General features: G+C 42.5%; 2 protein-coding genes across 2 annotated transcripts in view; both read left to right on the top strand.

The window, feature by feature from the left end:
- The window catches only part of LOC310855205 (uncharacterized protein), a 171,730-nt gene that overhangs the window by 118,342 nt on the left and 32,684 nt on the right, over positions 1-20,704 (top strand). The window lies entirely within an intron of this gene.
- On the top strand, positions 158-20,023 carry LOC310854924 (uncharacterized protein; the record flags this gene model as incomplete). Its single annotated transcript, XM_083759686.1, has 11 exons — positions 158-176; positions 304-480; positions 1,137-1,285; positions 1,391-1,484; positions 8,751-8,783; positions 10,161-10,244; positions 13,797-13,955; positions 18,297-18,596; positions 18,830-19,180; positions 19,301-19,425; positions 19,573-20,023. 11 exons carry the CDS (start codon positions 158-160, stop codon positions 19,900-19,902), a joined length of 1,821 nt encoding a protein of 606 aa, XP_083615812.1. The 3' UTR covers positions 19,903-20,023.

Genomic DNA, 20,704 nt, shown 5'->3' with positions numbered 1-20,704 from the left:
ACACACACACACACACACACACACACACACACACACACATCATACTCACATACTGAAGACACTGTAATTACACAATTCCAGGTCCATTTTACACTCTGTGTTAAAGGAATGCTCCAGATTTGACTGTGTTCAAGAACAGCTTTTGTAAATGTTGTCCATGAGTAGTGGAAGAAAAAGTAATTAAAGCAGTAAGAACATGATTTACTTCAGAGTACACTTTACTAAAACATTGTATATCTTATTATAAATAGTCTTATTGCTATTTCATAATATTCTGACACTTTTGGTTTTGTGTGTCTGTAGTTCTGCGTCAGGGCGACGATATCGTTAGTATTACCCTGTTTGAGGAGTACATCTACTGGAGCTCCGGCTCCATCTCCAGAGCTCACAAGACTCAGGGAACCAACCCCACCAGACTCATCAGAACCCTGTACAGTCCATGGGACATCCAGATCTACCACCCATATCAACAACCTGAGGGTCTGTACCACCTACTGTACACAACACTCTCATTATGACTCTGCATAATGTTTTATGACTTCTATTAACTGTCTATCATTGTATTATTATCTGATCTGTTTTGAAAAGCATTACGTATACAGTATAAATACACCCTATAATAATAACAACAACAACAGCAACAATAATAATAGTCATATCGTGACATAGTAGTAGTAATAGACAGTATTAGTATAGTATAATCGGAATTGGCCACATCGGCCATACAAATGCCATATTGGTATCGGATCGGTCTCAAAATAATCCAGATTATTTCATCGGTTTACACCAGCAAAATAAATTAAAAGTTCTACATTTAATTAATTAATTCATATTAATTCATTCACACTTGGAAAAAGAGTATAGGCTACAGTATGTATTGATTGGCTTTGGGCCAAGCCCCTAGAGGACCTATAGGCTTGTTTCCATTGTGGCCCTCTGTATAATATGTAATAATTGGTATCGGCAGATATGACCCTGCAAATAATGGGAGATCGGTCATCGGTCATTATAATTTCATAACTGTGCACCCCTAAACAGTATTGTAACATAATAGTAGTAGCAAGTAGTGTTGTATCAGTATAGTAATAGTATTCAGGGCTCTCATATTCATTACATGTGTACATGTTTTCCTGCAGTGTCTGCTCATCCGTGTCAGACCAACAATGGAGGATGCAGTAACCTGTGTCTGCTCTCACCTGGAGGAGGCTACAAGTGTTCCTGTCCAACCTACTTCTACTTGGCAGCGGACAACAAGCAGTGCATGTCCAGCTGCACTGCCAGCCAGGTGATTCACCTCCAGTTCACTTGTGTTGTACGCGTTTATGTCTTTATAGGTCTCGTGTCTGCTGTCGATAGTCATTCTAAAGATGTGTGTCGTCTCTCCCATCAGTTTGCTTGTAAGAACTACAAGTGCATTCCGTTGTGGTGGAAGTGTGACACGGCAGATGACTGTGGGGACGGCTCAGACGAACCTGCAGACTGCTGTGAGTAGAGACTCAGAGACTGAAACACATCTTACTACATGTGTTTACACTGATTACACTTAGTATTACTTTGTACTCCAATGTCCTTTAACTGTTTCTGACGCCTGCATTAAATATATGACTACAAATGTCTTCTAATTCATGACAGTTTCTTAAAATCCTGTTTCTGTATGTCAGTGGTGCTCAAACCTTTTCATGTCAAGGACCCCCAGAATAATATGCATTTGGCCGTGGACCCCCATCTGAAAATATGTTGTTCCAAATATTTGAATTAAAAATGTTCACTTTGAAAGAATATATAGTCAAAGATTTGCACCACATTTTCACGATTTTTCAAAAATAGCAGATCTACAAGCTCATAGCGCGCACGGCACTCTGTGTCGTGCAATGAGTCCTTTTTGAGTACAACATATTGGTAAAAATGAAATAGAGGTCCATTTTAAAACAACCAACATCCAACAGACCATACAAACAATGTAAAAAAGAAATAAATGAATTAATTAATAAAATAGCCTACTAATGTAAACAATTAAAAACAAATGGCTTCTAAATCCTAAAAGTTTTCTGTAAAACCTGTGTTACTATGTCAGTGGTGCTCAACATTTTTCAGGTCAAGGACCCCCAGAATTATCTGTATTTCGCCATGTACCCCCATCTGAAAATAATCTTCCCAGGGACCAGGGGAAGATTTGAGTTAAAAACGTTCACTCTGAACGAATATATATTCAAAGATTTGCGCCACATTTTCACGACATTTCAAAATGAGCAGATCTACAAGCTCGTATAGCCCAGCATTCGGTGCCGCGCTATGAGCTTGTAGATGTGCTATTTTTCAATAGCTAAAGTATAACATAATGCTGAAAATACCAAAAGGGGTTCCCGTCCTGAATGGGTTTAAGGCCACATTTCGGTCAAGTCCATGCACAGTGCACACACACATTTAGAACTGATGGCTTCCCCTGTTGGGCAATTACAAAAGAACTTTACACACAGTGTTATGAAACATGTCCTGTGAGTTGTAATGTTTGGACTAAACAATTCATTATAGTCAGTGCATTTGTAGAAAAAAGCGGAGATTAGTTAAAAAGGCGGAAAACTTTATTAAACCGACATGCTTCGACCTATACCGGTCTTGTCGGTTTCATACATGTGTTATCCCGATTGATCCAGGAGCACCTTTTTACTATTTTTATATTTTGTATACCTGCACACCTCCTGAGCACCGGGTTGCTTCCTTGCCTCTGCATACTAAGTCACATTTGTATTTCCATTTGTAGCAACCCTTGGTGGCCGATTAGAATACATCTTTCAGGGTATTTTTAGGTACTTATTGTTACTCGAATAAAACAACTGTAGTTCTGCAACACAACTTTATTGTCGGCACCTCGCCAGACCCATCACAACAACTGACTCGCAGTATAACAACATCCGGTTTGTATACCCCGGTCTTCCCTTAAGGTCACAGTGCATCACATAACACATACACTCACTAGAAGTAGTAAGCAGGGAACAAAATTAACTTAACAAACTCACTGTCTCTTAAAAAATAAAAAATAAAAATGCATTGCAATAAATTCAAAACAAATACAGAAACATACAGCTTCAAATTTTTCTTTTCTCTTTTCCTTCAGTAACTGAAGAGGTGAAGACCCTTTTTTTTGTATGGTATTTTTGACAGCCCGTGAAGGATCGATATGTATGGGCTGCAAATGTTGTATGTAGTTCTCCTGGTGTATTTGTACTTTTCTGTTCACAGTGACAGTCTATTCCCATATAACAGAAGTTTTCATGTTGCTCACGTCCGATTTAGAATGCAGATCTGAGCTGTGGTATCACTGCTTTGGAGAAGCTTTGTGTGCCTCCCCATATGAAGTCATCCACATGGCAGGCTAGAACTCCAGACACAGCACAGTCCTTATCTAGCCAGTAGAAAATGGCTGGATCAACTTTGGAAATGTTTCCTCCTGTTGCCAGCACTATTTCCTTCACTCTGTTGTACCAATAGAGAGAAGCATCCGCCAGTCCATAGACACACTTTTTCAGCTTCCATAATGTGCCTTCACTCTCAGCCTCAGGAGGAGGCCTGATGTAAACATCACGCGACAGTGTCATTCCCTGCAAAAATGCAGACTTTATGTCCATTGAATGAGGTGTCCACTGTCTTTGACAAATCACTGCCACAAGCAGTCGGAGGGACTCTGTAGCACATGTGGGGGAGTCCTTTTGCAAAGTAGACACTTGTAACTCCTCAAAACCTCTAGCCACGAGGCGTGCTTTTGGTACTGGTCCAGTGAGTGACTCTTTAAGAGTACACACCCACCTAGTAGAAACACATTTTTGCCCCTCATTTTTAACTTCCTCAAACACATTGTTATCTTTCCAGCTCTTTAACTCAACATGTTTTGCAAAGTCAAATGACACATCCTTTGTTACAAACACATCCTCACATACATTTGTGACATTTGTTAAAGGTACATCAGTTAATCCATCATCACGATCACATACATTTGGCACATACTTTGTTACCACCTCAAAATGATCAACTTTCGACATGTCAGCTGCATCTGTGGTGCCTGCAACATTAGTGGGTTCAATATAAAGAAAATTATACCAGTCTTTGTATTTGCCCATAGCTTTTCCTGCACGTCCCAAAACCTTAGCTGTGTATAGAACACCTCTGTCTTTGTATTTCACAATTTGTCCTGTTTTCAGACTGACACCTGTTATCTGCTCTGTAACATGTGTATCTGTATTGTCAGCTGTGTGTTCTGTCTCATTTTGTATACCATCTGCCATTTGTGATGGCTCTGATAGTGGTTCCGTTTGTCTCAGTCCCTGTATGACCTCTAGGTCACTGTCAGCCATGTCCTGTCCTTGCTCCACATTTGTGTCATTTTCTGAATGAGCTTTCGTAACCCATTGATCCATATTTTCTGTGTTCACTTTCCTCAATCTGAGCCGATGCACTCGAACACATGTTCCTCCATGTCTGACAAAAATCACTGCCCCGTCCTGTCCGATGACAACTCCTGGGCCTTTCCACTCTGGACAATCCACTCTCTTGTAATATACACGATCTCCACTGTCATATTTTTCATCAGTGTTGCGTGTTTGTTTCCGCAGGGCTCTCCGTATTCTTTCTGAACACTCCGCTTCTGTAAAATCCCTTCTTGCTGCATGGAAGGCAGTGATGTGTCTTGCCGCCAAGACCTGTTCTTCCTTTTTAATGTTCTCACATTTGTTATCCATTATGTTCACACAATAATGACCAGAGCTTGTGAAGTCAAGTTTTACAGGATTGTTGAACATCACCGCCCTGTCATGTTCCATGTCCAGTACTGTCCCTGCTCTTTTCATTGAGGCTTTGCTTAAAAGCAGTGGAACATCAGCCGGAACTACTTCAGTTTCAATTTGACACTTGGTTTGTCCAATTCTTGCCGGAATTTTTAAACTTCTAGTGGAATACACCACTTTTCCATCTCCAAACTTAAATGGTCTACGACTGAGCTTTTCATTTATTTTTATATCTCTCAACTCGTTCTGGCTCAGTTTAGACATGTAGCCATCTAGCCAGCCCTGCCCACACACTGTGCGTGTGCAAGCAGTGTCTATTATTGCTGAACCAAAACATTCTGTTATGAATATTTCTGCTGCTGTGGGTGATATTTGCTCTCCATTGTCAGGCTCTTTAGTGAACAAAGTAATATTGCACTCCTCTACTGCAGCTGAATTACTTTCAGCTTCCTCTGTTAGCTTGACGTGCTCACTTTTATGTGGACAGTCTTTGGCCCAATGAAAGGTTGATTGACAGACGGCACACTTTGATCTACGGCCGTACCTGTCCAAGGGATTTGTGCCAAGCATTGTCGTCTTCTGTTGATCCCTTTGAGGCCAAAACTTGCCATTCTGTCGTCTCTGCTCCGCCGTCGTTACAAACGCAGTATCTTGATCGATTCCCATGCTGGGAGCTGCTGACGTTTTCCCTCCGAATATCCTCTTCAATGCTGACTTCATAGACGCAAACGTTAGATCTGCACATGCTGTGAGAGCCAACTGCCGGTCTTTCATGTCCAAACATGCAGTATCCAGTAGTTTGAAAGCCAACACTGCGTCGGGAAGTTCCATTTTGTATTTTCGCATACGAGAATAACGTTGCTCAAAATCAATGATATAGTCCGCCATGGACACGCTGCCGTCTCTCGCTACCCGATCAAAGCTCGAGTAAGCTTCATATACTTGATCCTTCTCTTCTTTAAGAAACAAGTTGTCAAGCTTTGCAATCAACGTGATCATACCGTCATCTTTATTCAAGTCATCAACGGGTATTTCCATCGCCGTTTCTCTTGCGCATCCAGATAGCGCCAAAACCACTGCAAGGGCTTGTTTCTTTTTTGTCAGTTCCGTGACTCTGCTCCATATTTCGATTTCATTCTTCCACGTTTCATATGGCTTCCCTTCGTCAAAGCCTGGTGGGACACTATAGTTTCCAGCCATCTCTGCTACCAATGTTACTCGAATAAAACAACTGTAGTTCTGCAACACAACTTTATTGTCGGCACCTCGCCAGACCCATCACAACAACTGACTCGCAGTATAACAACATCCAGTTTGTATACCCCGGTCTTCCCTTAAGGTCACAGTGCATCACATAACACTAGAAGTAGTAAGCAGGGAACAACATTAACTTAACACTTAACACTTAACTTAACACTTATGTCATCCTGCGAGTTTAGTGATGATTGGTCCAACAACAGTGGTAACCTAGCACAGCAGCTGGCCTCATGCCATCACGGTTTATCTGGTAAGACATCAGTTTATGTAGGATACTTCTGTCTGAAAGCCAGGTGATAATAAATGTCCTTTAACGACACACAGCAGAGATTTTTCTTACTCACTGTAGCCTATACAGTTTGATGGTGGCCGTTTGAAGTTTTGAACTATAGGCTATACATGCTATAAAGTAATACTATACCGTAATGTACCGTGAACAATCCTCAAATATGAAGTGCGGCAGGAGCAATGTACCCCTCACTTTGTTGCATATTTGAGGATTGTTTACGGTAGTGAAACAAAATGTGTCGTCCGTCCACTATGCCATTTGAAACTTAGTTAAAATAGCTATATTCCAGGAACAGGCACAAAGCAGATATCCACCAACGTGGAGACGGCAGCGTGTCCATGGCGGACTATATCATTGATTTTGAGCAACGTTATTCTCGTATGCGAAAATACAAAATGGAACTTCCCGACGCAGTGTTGGCTTTCAAACTACTGGATACTGCATGTTTGGACATGAAAGACCGGCAGTTGGCTCTCACAGCATGTGCAGATCTAACGTTTGCGTCTATGAAGTCAGCATTGAAGAGGATATTCGGAGGGACAACGTCGCTGCACAACACATGTAGTGTCGCTCTCTAGCTGATTGAAACACATTTTAGTGGTGGGCCAGCAAGGCCTTCTCTGCTGGCCCTGCACTTTCCTGATGCAGAAATTTATATTTTATAATAAGTTTTTCTTTTTAACAAATATTATATATTGTATTTATTTCGCTGCCACTGCACTATTTCTCACTCAGACAGGCTGGATGCTCTGCTTCCATTCTGTGCAGGTACAACAGCGCTTGGTATCTTTTAACCAATGGGATTATTTCCTTTTGTTGTCTCCGGGTAAGGCCTTCATAAACTCCACTGAATCCCCTTGCTGTTGAAATGAATGGGAGCAATATAGAGATTGACAGGTTCCTTAGCCAATCAGATTTCAAGTTTTCACTGCTGGGCGTCTTCTTTCAAGTGCCAGGGCCAGCTAGCTGGCCTTTGGTGACGTTAACGTCTTGCGTGGATCCCATCGCTGGGGGAAAATATTGTCCAATGAAAAAAGAGAACTGGGTGTTTGAAACTTTCTGCGCGAGTTCCCATCTGATTCTGATACTCATTCTGAATGAATGGATGAATGAATGAATGAAAAACTTTATTCTGAACATAACAAGTCAAAGAATTAAAAGAAGTGCAATATAGAAAACAAAAATAATATTCCCAAAGTATAAACAACAAGAAGAAAAAATAAATAAAAAAGCCACACTGGCCGCAAGTATAAATATTTTTTTCTCTTCTTTTTCCATTATTATTTTTTTATTTTTTATTTTTAAACTTTTGTATGTTCAGAAAGGAGTAGGTTGAAGTAAAAAACTTATATAACCCTACCCCTTTATAGCTTAATTTCAGCGTCATCGCTTGACGTCATCTCATAACTACCAACATGGTATAAACTAAAAAAAATCACAACAGAGAAACCAAGTACATTAAATAGTGTAATAGTGTAAGTCATTGTATATGCTCTATAATGTATTCTATTCTATATATCATATTATGATCAATAAAAAATAATTTATATATTTCATATAATACATACATATGGTATATTATATATATATATATATATATATATATATATATATATATATATATATATATATATATATATATATATATATATATACACATACAATCAATTATCTAGTACAATTATCTAAATGATAAGTCAGTGTTTTGTAACTCTTCCTCTCTATACCTCTTAATAATGTATTCTTTATATATATTTTTGTATAGCATACGTAGTGACTTATAGTTCAAAAGGTGTTTTGCTTTATTTAAAACTGAAATACTTCTAGATAATTTATTATATATGTACTTGATAAGAGACTTCCAGTTAATTCTATCATCAATTATTACACCAAGAAATTTGTTTTCAGAAACTCTCTCAATTTCAACACCATCTACCTGTATATTAACTTTATTATCTATTTTGTAATTACTGAATATCATTAGTTTAGTTTTAGCCAGAGACAATTTATTTTTATTAAACCACCTTTTTAACTTGCATAATTCTGAAGTGACCAGGTCCAATATCTCGTGTAGATTTTTCCAGAGCAAGAAATATTAGTGTCATCTGCGAAAACTACCATTTTCAATATATTAGATACATCACACATATCATTTATATACATAATAAACAGTTTAGGACCCAATACCGACCCCTGGGGGACTCCACAAGCAATGCAATTGCAATTCTGAGGTGGGCGTTGACTGTGTGGGTAGTTGTCATGATCCAAGGAATCCAGGGAATGTCAGTGATTGTACGACCTTTGATTCAAGAGTTACGGGTCGAAATGTAACGCCCGACCTGGTGGAGACAATGTATTACAGTAATAGAGACAATCCACGTTCTCTGTTGTGAAGCTAATTGATTGTGTTATTTGTTTCCCTTCAGCTCTCCAGGCTGAACAAACACACAACACAACAGGTAAACAAAGATTACAAATCATCATAGATTATAGATAGACCAAGAGCTTCTTCTAATTAAATCTCTCTCTCTCTCTCTCTCTCTCTCTCTCTCTCTCTCTCTCTCTCTCTCTCTCCAGAGTCTGTGAGGTTGGTGAATGGGACCAGTGTGTGTTCAGGCAGAGTCGAGGTGAAGTCTAACCAGTCGTGGGTCTCAGTGTGTGAAGATGACTTTGACCAGCAGGACGCAAAGGTGGTCTGTAGGGAGCTTGACTGCGGGGCTCCTTCAGTCCTCCAGGGGGCGCTCTATGGAGAAGTTAACGCTTCAATGTGGACCACAGAGTTCCAGTGTGACGGCAGTGAGTCTGTTCTCCTGGACTGTAGAACATCAGACTCGACTAGAAACACCACCTGCTCACCTGACAAGACTGTTGGACTCACCTGCTTAGGTAATTATTATATATATATATATATATATATATATATATATATATATATATATATATATATATATACCGTATATTAAGTTCATAAATCGCCACAATAACCACTTCATAATTTGCTGTTAGAAAGAAAATGGTTGCAACTGTCTATATGTTCATTACGCTAGGTATGGAGGGCTCTGCAAATAACACACAGCCCCGCCTCCCCCTGCTGTCAAAGCAGTTGTCAATGTTTACAACTCCATGTCAATGTTTACAACTCCATGTCAATGTTTACAACTCCATGTTAATGTTGCACGTGCACATTGTGTTTAGTGTGATAACGCGTGTTGCTCGCGCACATTGTCACAGTACATGGATGTGATTTGTGAAGGTTAGGAGGAGGAGCGAGCCGTAACAATTTGTCCCCTACGCACAGACAGAAGAGAAACAAGGGTTTATGCACAGATGAGAGAGAGGGAGAGTTTTCCACGTTCATAAATAAATAGTTTAAAGCGTTCCTCATGCAGTTATATTGGCCTTTTTGTGACTGTTATTATGGTTAAATCAATTTATTTCATGTCATGACATATTGGGCTTGACAAAACAAGATACATATTTTACTATAATATAACACAAACGAGATACATGAGAAAAAAATCACACCTGCGTGAACTGAGTGGTGCAACTCTCCCCCCTCCCCCTCTCTCATTAGCAGGCAACTGCAGCACTCTCTCTCTGTTTCTGGCACAACAGCGCCCCTACTGGTACTCATTCTCATGCTCATTAACGTCACAGACACACATAGTTAGGCGGACACGGACATTGCTGGTTGTAGGAGTGGCACCACTCAAAAAGTATCAACTTAAATATATTGAAGATATTCAAAAAGACACTGACTCTCTGAGATAACGACACTTTTAGTTTTTGATGAAATAAAACGTTGTTGTACTACTTACTCCCTTGTCTCTGTACAGAGCCTGTCAGGCTGGTGGGAGGAAGCAGTATGTGTACTGGTCGACTGGAGACGCAACACCAGGGAGACTGGAAACCTGTGGATGGTCAGTCTGACTGGACCCTGCAGTCATCCTCTGTAGTGTGTAGGCAGATGGAGTGTGGCTCTGCTGTTTCAACACGATGGAGTTATACTTCAGAATATCAACGTCAACGGAGTTCTGCTCCAACACAACCGGTATGGAAGATGACAGTGTCCTGTGATGGATCTGAATCTTCACTGAGGGAGTGTGGAACAAAGACGTCTGATACTTCCCATACGATACTGGAGGTATTCTGTTCAGGTAACACTAACAATCACTTCAGCAATGACTGTAATCTGTACAGTCCATTTAATTGGTCTGTCTGTCTGTCTGTCTGTCTGTCTTGAAACTCATGTCCGTGTCTGTTATGCACAGTGGTGGACAGTAGCAAAGTATGTTTACTTGTATTGAGTACTATTACTTAAGTACTTCTATTTTTGTATACTTTTACTCCACTACATTTCAAAGACATCTCTAGGAAGGGAAAAGTTTAACCACTTAAATGCACTTTCAAATACAGTGAAAATAGCAGATCTACAAGATCACAACATGTTCCGATGTGACACATTGTGAGCTTGTAGATCTGCTACCTTCACTATCCTATCCTACTATAATAAGGAAACCGGTCAGTGAGGCAGTCACTCCTGTCTGTTCTGGATGGTTCTCCTCAGTGGCTTGAGCAATTGCTCTGCACACAGGCATTGGCCATTAGCATATACACACAACCACAACGCCTGTTTTTAACATTTAAGTTGTTTATTAGCGTTTCTGTGTAAACACCAGAGATTCGGATCGTAGCTGCTGGCCAGACACTGCCACACAGTGACCACCACAACACACACACACACACACACACACACACACATGCTGCAAACTTATAAAGGGCTTTAATTTACGGCCCGAGTCCAACATATGTTTCATGAGCGGGAGGGCGCTTTGGGATATCATCCTCATAGCACTAGCACGTAACTTAACACAGCACGCCGGTCAGTTGACTTAACTCACAAAAACACATTTATCATCCTGTTTAACCTTCAAATAAAAATCATCTGACAATGCAAACAACGACACGTGCGTACTGCATGTATGCACGTTCTGGCGCGTGGCTATATGGAAAGCTCACTCCTCCGTTCTTCACTTGACGTGTAGATTTATGAACGAACTTGACCACTGAATGTACCGCTATGGTTGACGGCTGCTGTCTTGTGTTAAAAGCATTTTAACACAGTTTTAAATTGAGTGACTGGCTGTAGGCTATTTACTGTATCATGTAATCACGGATAACAGGGCTTACAACGGGTCCCTAATTTGACGGGTGGGGCGGGTCTGGTTTGTATTCTGATATAATCGCTGGTGACTGGACGGTCTATGGACCGTGCAGGGCACGGGTTGTCAAAATTGGAGCCCATTCACTGGGGGTCTGTGACAACCTGCCTCACAAAAGCGATATTTATTTCATCTTAGACTGTGCCCATCGAAAGCTGATTTCCCACTGCATGGCTACTGCTTTGCCTATAGCTGATAACAGATCAATAGCCTCCTGTAACAATGGCATACTTCGTTCACGCCTTCATTCTATTCAAATAATTCTCATTAATGTTCTTGATTAAAATGATCTCTCTCTCTCTCTCTCTCTCTCTCTCTCTCTCCAGAGTCTGTGAGGTTGGTGAATGGGACCAGTGTGTGTTCAGGCAGAGTCGAGGTGAAGTCTAACCAGTCGTGGGTCTCAGTGTGTGAAGATGACTTTGACCAGCAGGATGCAGAGGTGGTCTGTAGGGAGCTTGACTGCGGGCCTCCTTCAGTCCTCCAGGGGGCGCTCTATGGAGAAGTGAACGCTTCAATGGGGACCACAGAGTTCCTGTGTCAAGGCAACGAGTCTGTTCTCCTGGACTGTAGAACCTCAGATTCAACTAGAAACACCACCTGCTCACCTGACAAGACTGTTGGACTCACCTGCTCAGGTAATAATACAAATCACACCCGTGTGTAAGTGAGGGGCGCTCTTATCATCATACATCATCACTTTTGTCCTCAATGTTTGGGTTTACACACTTTTGTCTCCAATGTTTGTGTAAACACTGAAAGCTGGACATAGCTGGACAAAAATAGGACAAAGGTTACATGCTTTACAAAGCAAAATCTTATTTGAAAAATCACACCCATGTGAAGTGAGGGGCACATCAGCATGACGTAAAATTAGACACATTGTCTATTTGCTCAGACACTATGAAACGACTATGGACACAGACTCTGGACGTGGGAGGGGCTAGAATCAGTTCAAACAGAAAACAAACACAAGGATGTGGTTTCGATAGCCTGACATAACAATCTACACGCTTTGTTAGGATTGTTTTGTAAGGAAAAGTAATAGTACTTTGTTTAACTGTACTTACTGTACGGTATTCTCACTTGTCTCTGTACAGGGCCTGATGATGTTAGGTTGGTGGGAGGAAGCAGTAACTGTACTGGTCGACTGGAGATCAAACACCAGAGAAAATGGAGACGAGGGGTTGGTCAGTCTGTCTGGAACCTGAAGGCAGCATCTGTAGTGTGTCGGCAGATAGACTGTGGCTCTGCTCTGTCGACACAAAGTAGTTCTCCTGGTTATACTGATGTATGGTCGATTATATCTTCCTGTGATGGTACTGAGTCTTCACTGAGGGAGTGTGGAGAAATGGGGTCTGACTGGCGGTCTGCCAGTCTGGAGGTGATCTGTTCAGGTAACACAAACAATACTTCAACAATAACAGTAATCTGTACAGTCTGCTATTAAATTGATCTGGCTTGTCTGTCTGTCTGTCTGTCCCCATACGTCTGTCCATCCGTTGATTCATGTCTATCTGTGTGCGTGTGTGTGTGTGTGTGTGTGTGTTATGTATTTGCTGTATTACCGTGTTGTTCTTGCTTACTGTAAATCGCTCTGGATTAATTTAACCCAATTAGACCTGAGGACTATTTTACAAATGAAAAACCTACGTTTCTATGTCAGTGGTTCTCAAACTAATTCATGTCAAGGACCCCCAGAATTATATGTATGTGGCTGGCATATCTGAAAATATGTTGTTCCAGGGACCCCCAGAAGCGAACATATGAAATAAAAACGTTTGCTCTGAAATAATTTAAATCCAAAGATTTGCACACGTTTTCACAATTAAAAAAAAAGCAGATCTACAAGCTAGTGCTGCGCTTTTCAATAACTAAAGTATAACACAATGCTTAAAACACCAAACGGGTTCCCGTCCTGAATGGGTCAAGAGCGTCTGCTAAATGCCTACATTATAAATTGTGTGTGTGTGTGTGTGTGTGTGTGTGTGTGTGTGTGTGTGTGTGTGTGTCCTCATGTTTTCATCTGTTGTAGCCTACCTTTAATGAATGCAAATGTTGAACACACTTTCTCTCTCTCTCTCTCTCTCTCTCTCTCTCCAGAGTCAGTGAGATTGGTGAATGGGACCAGTGTGTGTTCAGGCAGAGTCGAGGTGAAGTCTAACCAGTCGTGGGTCTCAGTGTGTGAAGATGACTTTGACCAGCAGGATGCAGAGGTGGTCTGTAGGGAGCTTGGCTGCGGGGCTCCTTCAGTCCTCCAGGGGGCGCTCTATGGGGAAGTGAACGCTTCGATGTGGAGCAAAGAGTTCCAGTGTGAAGGCAACGAGTCTGTTCTCCTGGACTGTAGAGCCTCAGATTCAACTAGAAACACCACCTGCTCACCTGACAAGACTGTTGGACTCACCTGCTCAGGTAATCAGGGACGTGCAGAGGGACCAGGAGAGCCAGGGCTGTGGCCTGATTCTTTTCTTTTTTACTACCCAGATTTAGAGGAATTTCTCATTTTAAATGAACACTAGGATCTAGAACAAACTGTAACCAGTGCAATGATGCAGTAAAGCCAATATATACTCAAACAAAAAGAATACTTAAATACATTAATGAAACAAACAACATAAAATAGAATAGAACAGATACCAGGACACTTTCCTATATCAGCTGAATCTCATCACGATTGCAAATGCTTTCCCCACACTGAAAGTACAAAAACTATCATTTCATTGGCATGACCACGATGGGCCGCAGAGACATGAAGCAGGGGCCGCATGCGGCCCGCGGGTTGAGTAACGCTGGTGTACAGTATGTGTTAAAATGTGGACACACCCACCTGACCCATCTCCTCTGCCTCCTCCTCCTATGACAGCAGCGTCTCATTTCAATAACTTTAATTAGCATTCTTTTCAACATGCGTGTGATTTGCTTTAAATGGTAAATGGTGCTTTTATCCAGAGTGCTTTACATAGATTGTGCATTACATTCACCCATTCACACACACACCGAGCACGTTTTTCGGATTTTTAGCTGCGTTTCTATCGATTTTCCGAAAAACGCGGCTGGTGTGCAACCACCTTTAGTCCAACCTACTTAGAACCTACACTAACTCTGGGGGAACCCAGCATCGAACCGGCTACTCTACCGGCCACTCTATCCCCTGATCCACTGCCCCTTCACTTACTCTGATTTAGGTTGACAGATATTTTTGGAACGTACCGGTGGTGCTTTCTGTGTCCCCTGCAGGACAGACTGTGTGTAAGACTCGGCCACAGTTTTCACAAACTTATCCGGTATCCTATATGATCCGACTCCGAGTATGTGTAGCATCTTTTGTGTCGATTACTTAAAATGAAAGTAATGCATTTTCTAATTTTGTTTTTACTGCTTACTTTCGTCTCTGTACAGATGTCAGGTTGGTGGAAGGAACCAGTAACTGTGCTGGAAAACTTGAGATGAAACTCCATGATGAGTGGAGACCAGTGGATGATTCTGACTGGACCCTGCAGTCATCATCTGTAGTGTGTAGACAGCTACGCTGTGGTTCTGCTGTTTCATCACTAAGACTGGTTGGTTCTACAAATCAACCTGTATGGTGGATAACATCTCCCTGTGTTGGCTCTGAGTCTTCACTGAAGGACTGTGGAACAAATGCGTCTTATACTTCAGCCCACAGACTGGAGGTGATCTGTTCAGGTAACACCTGTTCAGGTGTCTGTCTGTCTGTCTGTCACACAGAACACACACCTCCCTTGCCACTGAGGGCTACACATTCTTTACTTGTATTAACCTAAAGTACGAAATAAAGTACCACCAACAAAATGCTCACATATTAATAGGTTACCGAGTCCTGACCGTCCATTACAGAGACATGTTAGGAATTATGAATACACAAAAAGTTAGTTATTACATTTAGACAACTCCTTATTTGTGCGCAGTGATGTTGGAAAATGTATTCTTGAATGATCTCAACTAAGATCCCCACTCTTAAAAAAATGGCATTTCAGAGATGAGCGGAGCAGTCCTGGAAAAGTGTAATGTTCTATGATTAAAATGATCTCTCTCTCTCTCTCTCTCTCTCTCTCTCTCTCTCTCTCTCTCCAGATTCTGTGAGGTTGGTGAATGGGACCAATGTGTGTTCAGGCAGAGTCGAGGTGAAGTCTAACCAGTCGTGGGTCTCAGTGTGTGAAGATGACTTTGACCAGCAGGATGCAGAGGTGGTCTGTAGGGAGCTTGGCTGCGGGGCTCCTTCAGTCCTCCAGGGGGCGCTCTATGGAGAAGTTAACGCTTCAATGTGGACCACAGAGTTCCAGTGTGAAGGCAACGAATCTGCTCTCCTGGACTGTAGAACCTCAGATTCAACTAGAAACACGACCTGCTCACCTGACAAGACTGTTGGACTCGCCTGCTCAGGTAATAATAATCTAGAAAAGAACATAATAATTTCACATAATGTGACTGGTTTGTGGTCACCTGCAGCCTGGCATCATTCACTTCCCTGTGCAGTGAGTGGAATGTACTCTAGCTGCAGACACTGTCATGTCTGTGATTACTTTGATTCTGATGGGATGAGAAATCACATCCAATATAAGCATATGGTTGTGAATCACCAAGGTGGTAAAACTGGAGCTATTTAGGCTATTACCTTGTACTTCCTGCTGCCACCGTAGTCCAATTGAATTGTGGAATTGGTCGAATTGAAGAAGTAATCCAGCACTGCACCACAAAGCACAAGGCACCACAAATATGTTATGCTTAGGGCACCCAAATGGCCAGCAGCGGCCCTGATTACCTCTATAGTAATGTCATCAAGGGAGACTTGTCCAATATTTCACATGTCATCCTGATTGGCTAAGATTGACCTCTACTATAGACCGATTCACAGAGGGGTGCCCTGGGCGCGGCCATTACTGAGGGGTAATCCATGGAGCAGGTGCTCCGTAGGCCAGGTGTAGCTAATCAGTGCTGCAGTACTCAGTGGTACACCCTCAGTAATGGCCGCACCCAGGAAACCCTCTGTGAATCGGTCTATATTGTCGGTGGAGTCCTGTGCTCATGCAGAGGAGCACATATTTCTAGTTTAAAACATGAAAATGACATTGCTAGCCTGAGATAAAACAATAAAATACCAACTATACTTGTAATTCACATTCCTATTTAACAATTAAAGTAATAGTAGTTCATTTTCTTTTTTGCCACTGTACAGAGCCTGGTGACGTCATGTTGGAGGGAGGAACCAGTAACTGTTCTGGTATCCTGGAGCTGAAACACCAGGAAGAGTGGAGACCAGCGGGTTCTATTTATGACTGGAACCTGAAGTCATCATCTGTAGTGTGTAGACAGCTGAACTGCGGCTCTGCTGTTTCAACACAAAGGAGGTCTGATGCAACCGTTGAACCTGTGTGGAAGATTCCATGTGTTGGATCTCAATCTTCACTGAGGGAGTGTGGAGCAAAGGAGTCTCGTAATTCCACTGAGAGACTGGAGGTGTTCTGTTCGGGTAAAACACATAAACAGTGACCTCCACTATTACAATAATGTGCACTCCACTTCACCTACACAACTCCACTGCGTGTGTGCGTGCAAGCGCGTGCGTGTTGAAACATGTTGCAATAATTGCCCTTAATAAGATACACGTACATTGACACCCCCCTTCTCTCCCTCCTCCTTTCTCTCTCTCTCTCCCTCCTCCTTTCTCTCTCTCTCTCTCTCTCTCTCTCTCTCTCTCTCTCTCTCTCTCCAGATTCTGTGAGGTTGGTGAATGGGACCAGTGTGTGTTCAGGCAGAGTCGAGGTGAAGTCTAACCAGTCGTGGGTCTCAGTTTGTGAAGATGACTTTGACCAGCAGGACGCAAAGGTGGTCTGTAGGGAGCTTGGCTGCGGGGCTCCTTCAGTCCTCCAGGGGGCGCTCTATGGAGAGCTGAACGCTTCGATGTGGACCAAAGAGTTCCAGTGTGACGGCAACGAGTCTGTTCTCCTAGACTGTAGAACCTCAGATTCAACTACAAACACGACCTGCTCACCTGACATGACTGTTGGACTCACCTGCTCAGGTATAATCTAATCATTTTAGTAATGTCCTCAAAATATGAGGAGGGAAAATTACCATCTATGCCGCCAAACTTTGAGGACGGAATTGCAGCAAAATGTATGGCGCCGACATTGGCGATGTGGTTGGCCGTTGTGATTGGCTGGAAGCTGTGCCGTTATTCCCATTATGCGCTGTGATTGGCTGAGCATGGCATAACGGGTGTGCCACAGCCAGTGACACCCGTTATATATAAGTTGCAGATATTCCGTGCTCAAACTTTGAGTTTTGAGTTTGACGTTTGGTCAATTCCGTTACAAGAAGTCACCTGTTTGCCGTCTTGGGAGTGACAGCTCACCATGTGTTAGTGTTAGACAGTGTTAGGAATAGATCCCCACCATCTGTTAACAGAACGGGTGCATGCTTTTGGTTAGACATACCATTGGTCTGATATCTCAAACCCTCACCCTCACCCTAACCTCCCACGGGGCAGCACACCTAAACCTAACCTTAACCCTCTCTCAACCCTTAACGCACCCCTCACCAACTTTAATCCGGTAGTTTTAACGCACCCCTCACCAACCTTAATCTAGTCGGACCAATGCTATGTCTAACCAAAGTATGCGTCCCAACAGAACACCACCATCCATTAACATGGAGTGGGAGAACTGAACACTTTCGGCTCACAAGGCATGTCTGCTCTAAATGGTTTGTAACGGTCTTGTCTCTGTACAGAGCCTGATGACGTCAGGCTGGTGGGAGGAAGCAGTAACTGTAGTGGTGTACTGGAGATGCAACACCAGGGAGACTGGAGACCCGTGGATGGTCAGTCCGACTGGAACCTGGAGTCATCCTCTGTCGTGTGTAGGCAGATGGACTGTGGATCTGACGTTTCAACACAAAGGAGTCCTGCTTCAACGGTTCAACCTGTGTGGTGGATCACAGCTGACTGTGTTGGAACCGAGGCTTCACTGAGGGAGTGTGGAATGACACTGTCTGAGAATTCCACTGTCACATTGGAGGTGATCTGTTCAGGTAACACAAACAGTGACGTCCGTCTACTTGCCTACTCACTTAACCTACCTATCTTTCTTTTTCTGAATGAATTTAAAACAACATTTTTTGCATCGTCTAATTTCAGCAAAAGCCATACAGAAAGCCATACAATATGTTGGATCTCTAATCTTGGTTCCATCTCATTGGCTACTCTATACTGTAAATGTAAATATCTGCTGTACTATAATTCAATCACTCGTGTCTTGTTACAGATCTTCTGTTTAAGCCAAACATCAGCGTCTTCCCCACTCTAAACGGGGTTTCTGAGGGCCAGCAGCAGGGGCAGCAGGTGTTGGAAGGTTCCAACTTCAGCATCAGCTGCTCCATCCTGCCACAGTACCCAGACGGCTCCTTCCTTCTCACCTTCACTGGAGCCAACAGCACACACAACCACACCCAGCCAGCTGTCAATCACTCTGCCAACTTCCTGTTCTTCGAAGCAGGCCCCGGCCACCAAGGGAATTACAGCTGTGCTTATCACGTCGACGTTGTTATAAATCACACCAACGTGTTTTCTCACAATGTCTCCTCTGAGAGCGACATCCTCTCTCTCACCGTCACAGGTAACCTGAATGAAATTACCTTTAAACTCACAATATGAATCTCCGTCAGGCATGATTCAATCAAACATGAAGGTTTATCAAATGTTCTTACATGATTTGATGATGTTTTATTTTTCACAGTCCCTCCTACAGTCCCTCCTACAGTCCCTCTGACACCTGAGGACAACAGCAGCAGAGTTACAGTCACTGTGGTGGTGCTGCTGTTGGTGCTGGTACCCATCCATTGTCTCTATTGTCTCTGGAAGGTAATACATCTTTACACAACACAAGACTGGAATGTACATAAATGACAGTTAAAGTGTCTTCATACAAACAAACAATAGAGAGATAGGAGGGTTTTCAGCCAGACGTGATTCAGTGACTTAACGTTGGGTGTTTCTGTGTTTCTCCAGGCCAGCAGAAGACATAATGCAGGAGTGTGGGACACTGCGACGGTTCATTATAATGTCGAAAATGAGAACATTGATATTGAGTATTATAATGTTGATAGTTCTCATTCTGAATCTGGCCTCGAGTATGACGTGATAGATGAACAAGTAGTTGTTGAATCTGGCCCCATTGAAGAGGCAGAAGACTCAGACTATGAAGAGATAGACCAACAAGTAGTTGTTGAAGCTGCTGGACCCAGTGAGGAGACAGAATACCACCAGTATGAAGAGATAGATCAACAAGGAGTTGTTGAAGCTGGACCCAGTGCTGAGACAGGAGTCCAGGCCCCATAGACACTTGAGACGCTCGGGTGGCACAGTAAAGTAGCTGTGCCCACCATTGCGGAGTCTAGGGGGGTTCGAATCCACCTCATCTGGCTTTGTCGAGCATCTACACAAACACATTTGGCCCATGTTCGGGGGAGGGTGATATTTATATAGTCACTGCACATAATCCTAAGTAGTAGTAAGATGAAGGCTCTACATCCTCCCGGTATGATCTCCAGGTGAGCTTGTGACAATGTACAGCAATGTGTGTGGGGGGGGGGGGGGCAAAGAAAGGGGGAAAAAAGAAAAGAAAAAAAGATTGACAGGAACAGACAGACAGAAGAACAAGTACTGTACTTTACCTGGTGTTTGTGGTTGTAAATAGAAATTGGGGATAAAAAGGGGCAAAAAATAAAATAAAAAATGATTGACAGGAACAGACAGACAGAAGATACTTTACCTGGTGTTTGTGGTTGTAAATAGAAATAATTCCTCCCAATCCACACAGACCAAAGCTAAACGAGGACAGACAGAAGATGTGATTTTGAAACGGAAGCCTTGTTGCGTTTTTATTTAGCTTGTTATGGGGGCATGGTTAAATCAATGTATTTAGTGTCACGGTCAGTCATCCATGCTGGCGCTGTATAATACTACAAATATTAGCCGTCCCAAACGTCAGGCTCAACTGCCGCCTATGCAGGCAGGATGCTCTCTGTGGTTCCTCTGTAGAAGATTATGGAACCGTGCCCCGAGAATTAATATCCCAAGGAGGCAACAGCAACATGTAAATAGTCTTTTAATAATTAAAATAGTCAACTTGATGAAGGGC

The sequence above is a fragment of the Protomyctophum parallelum genome (genome assembly GCF_964188405.1).
Source record: "Protomyctophum parallelum genome assembly, chromosome: 2".
Taxonomy (NCBI): Eukaryota; Metazoa; Chordata; class Actinopteri; order Myctophiformes; family Myctophidae; genus Protomyctophum; species Protomyctophum parallelum.
The sequence above is the reverse complement of the archived record's forward strand: the minus strand, read 5'-3'. Positions and strand labels throughout refer to the sequence as shown.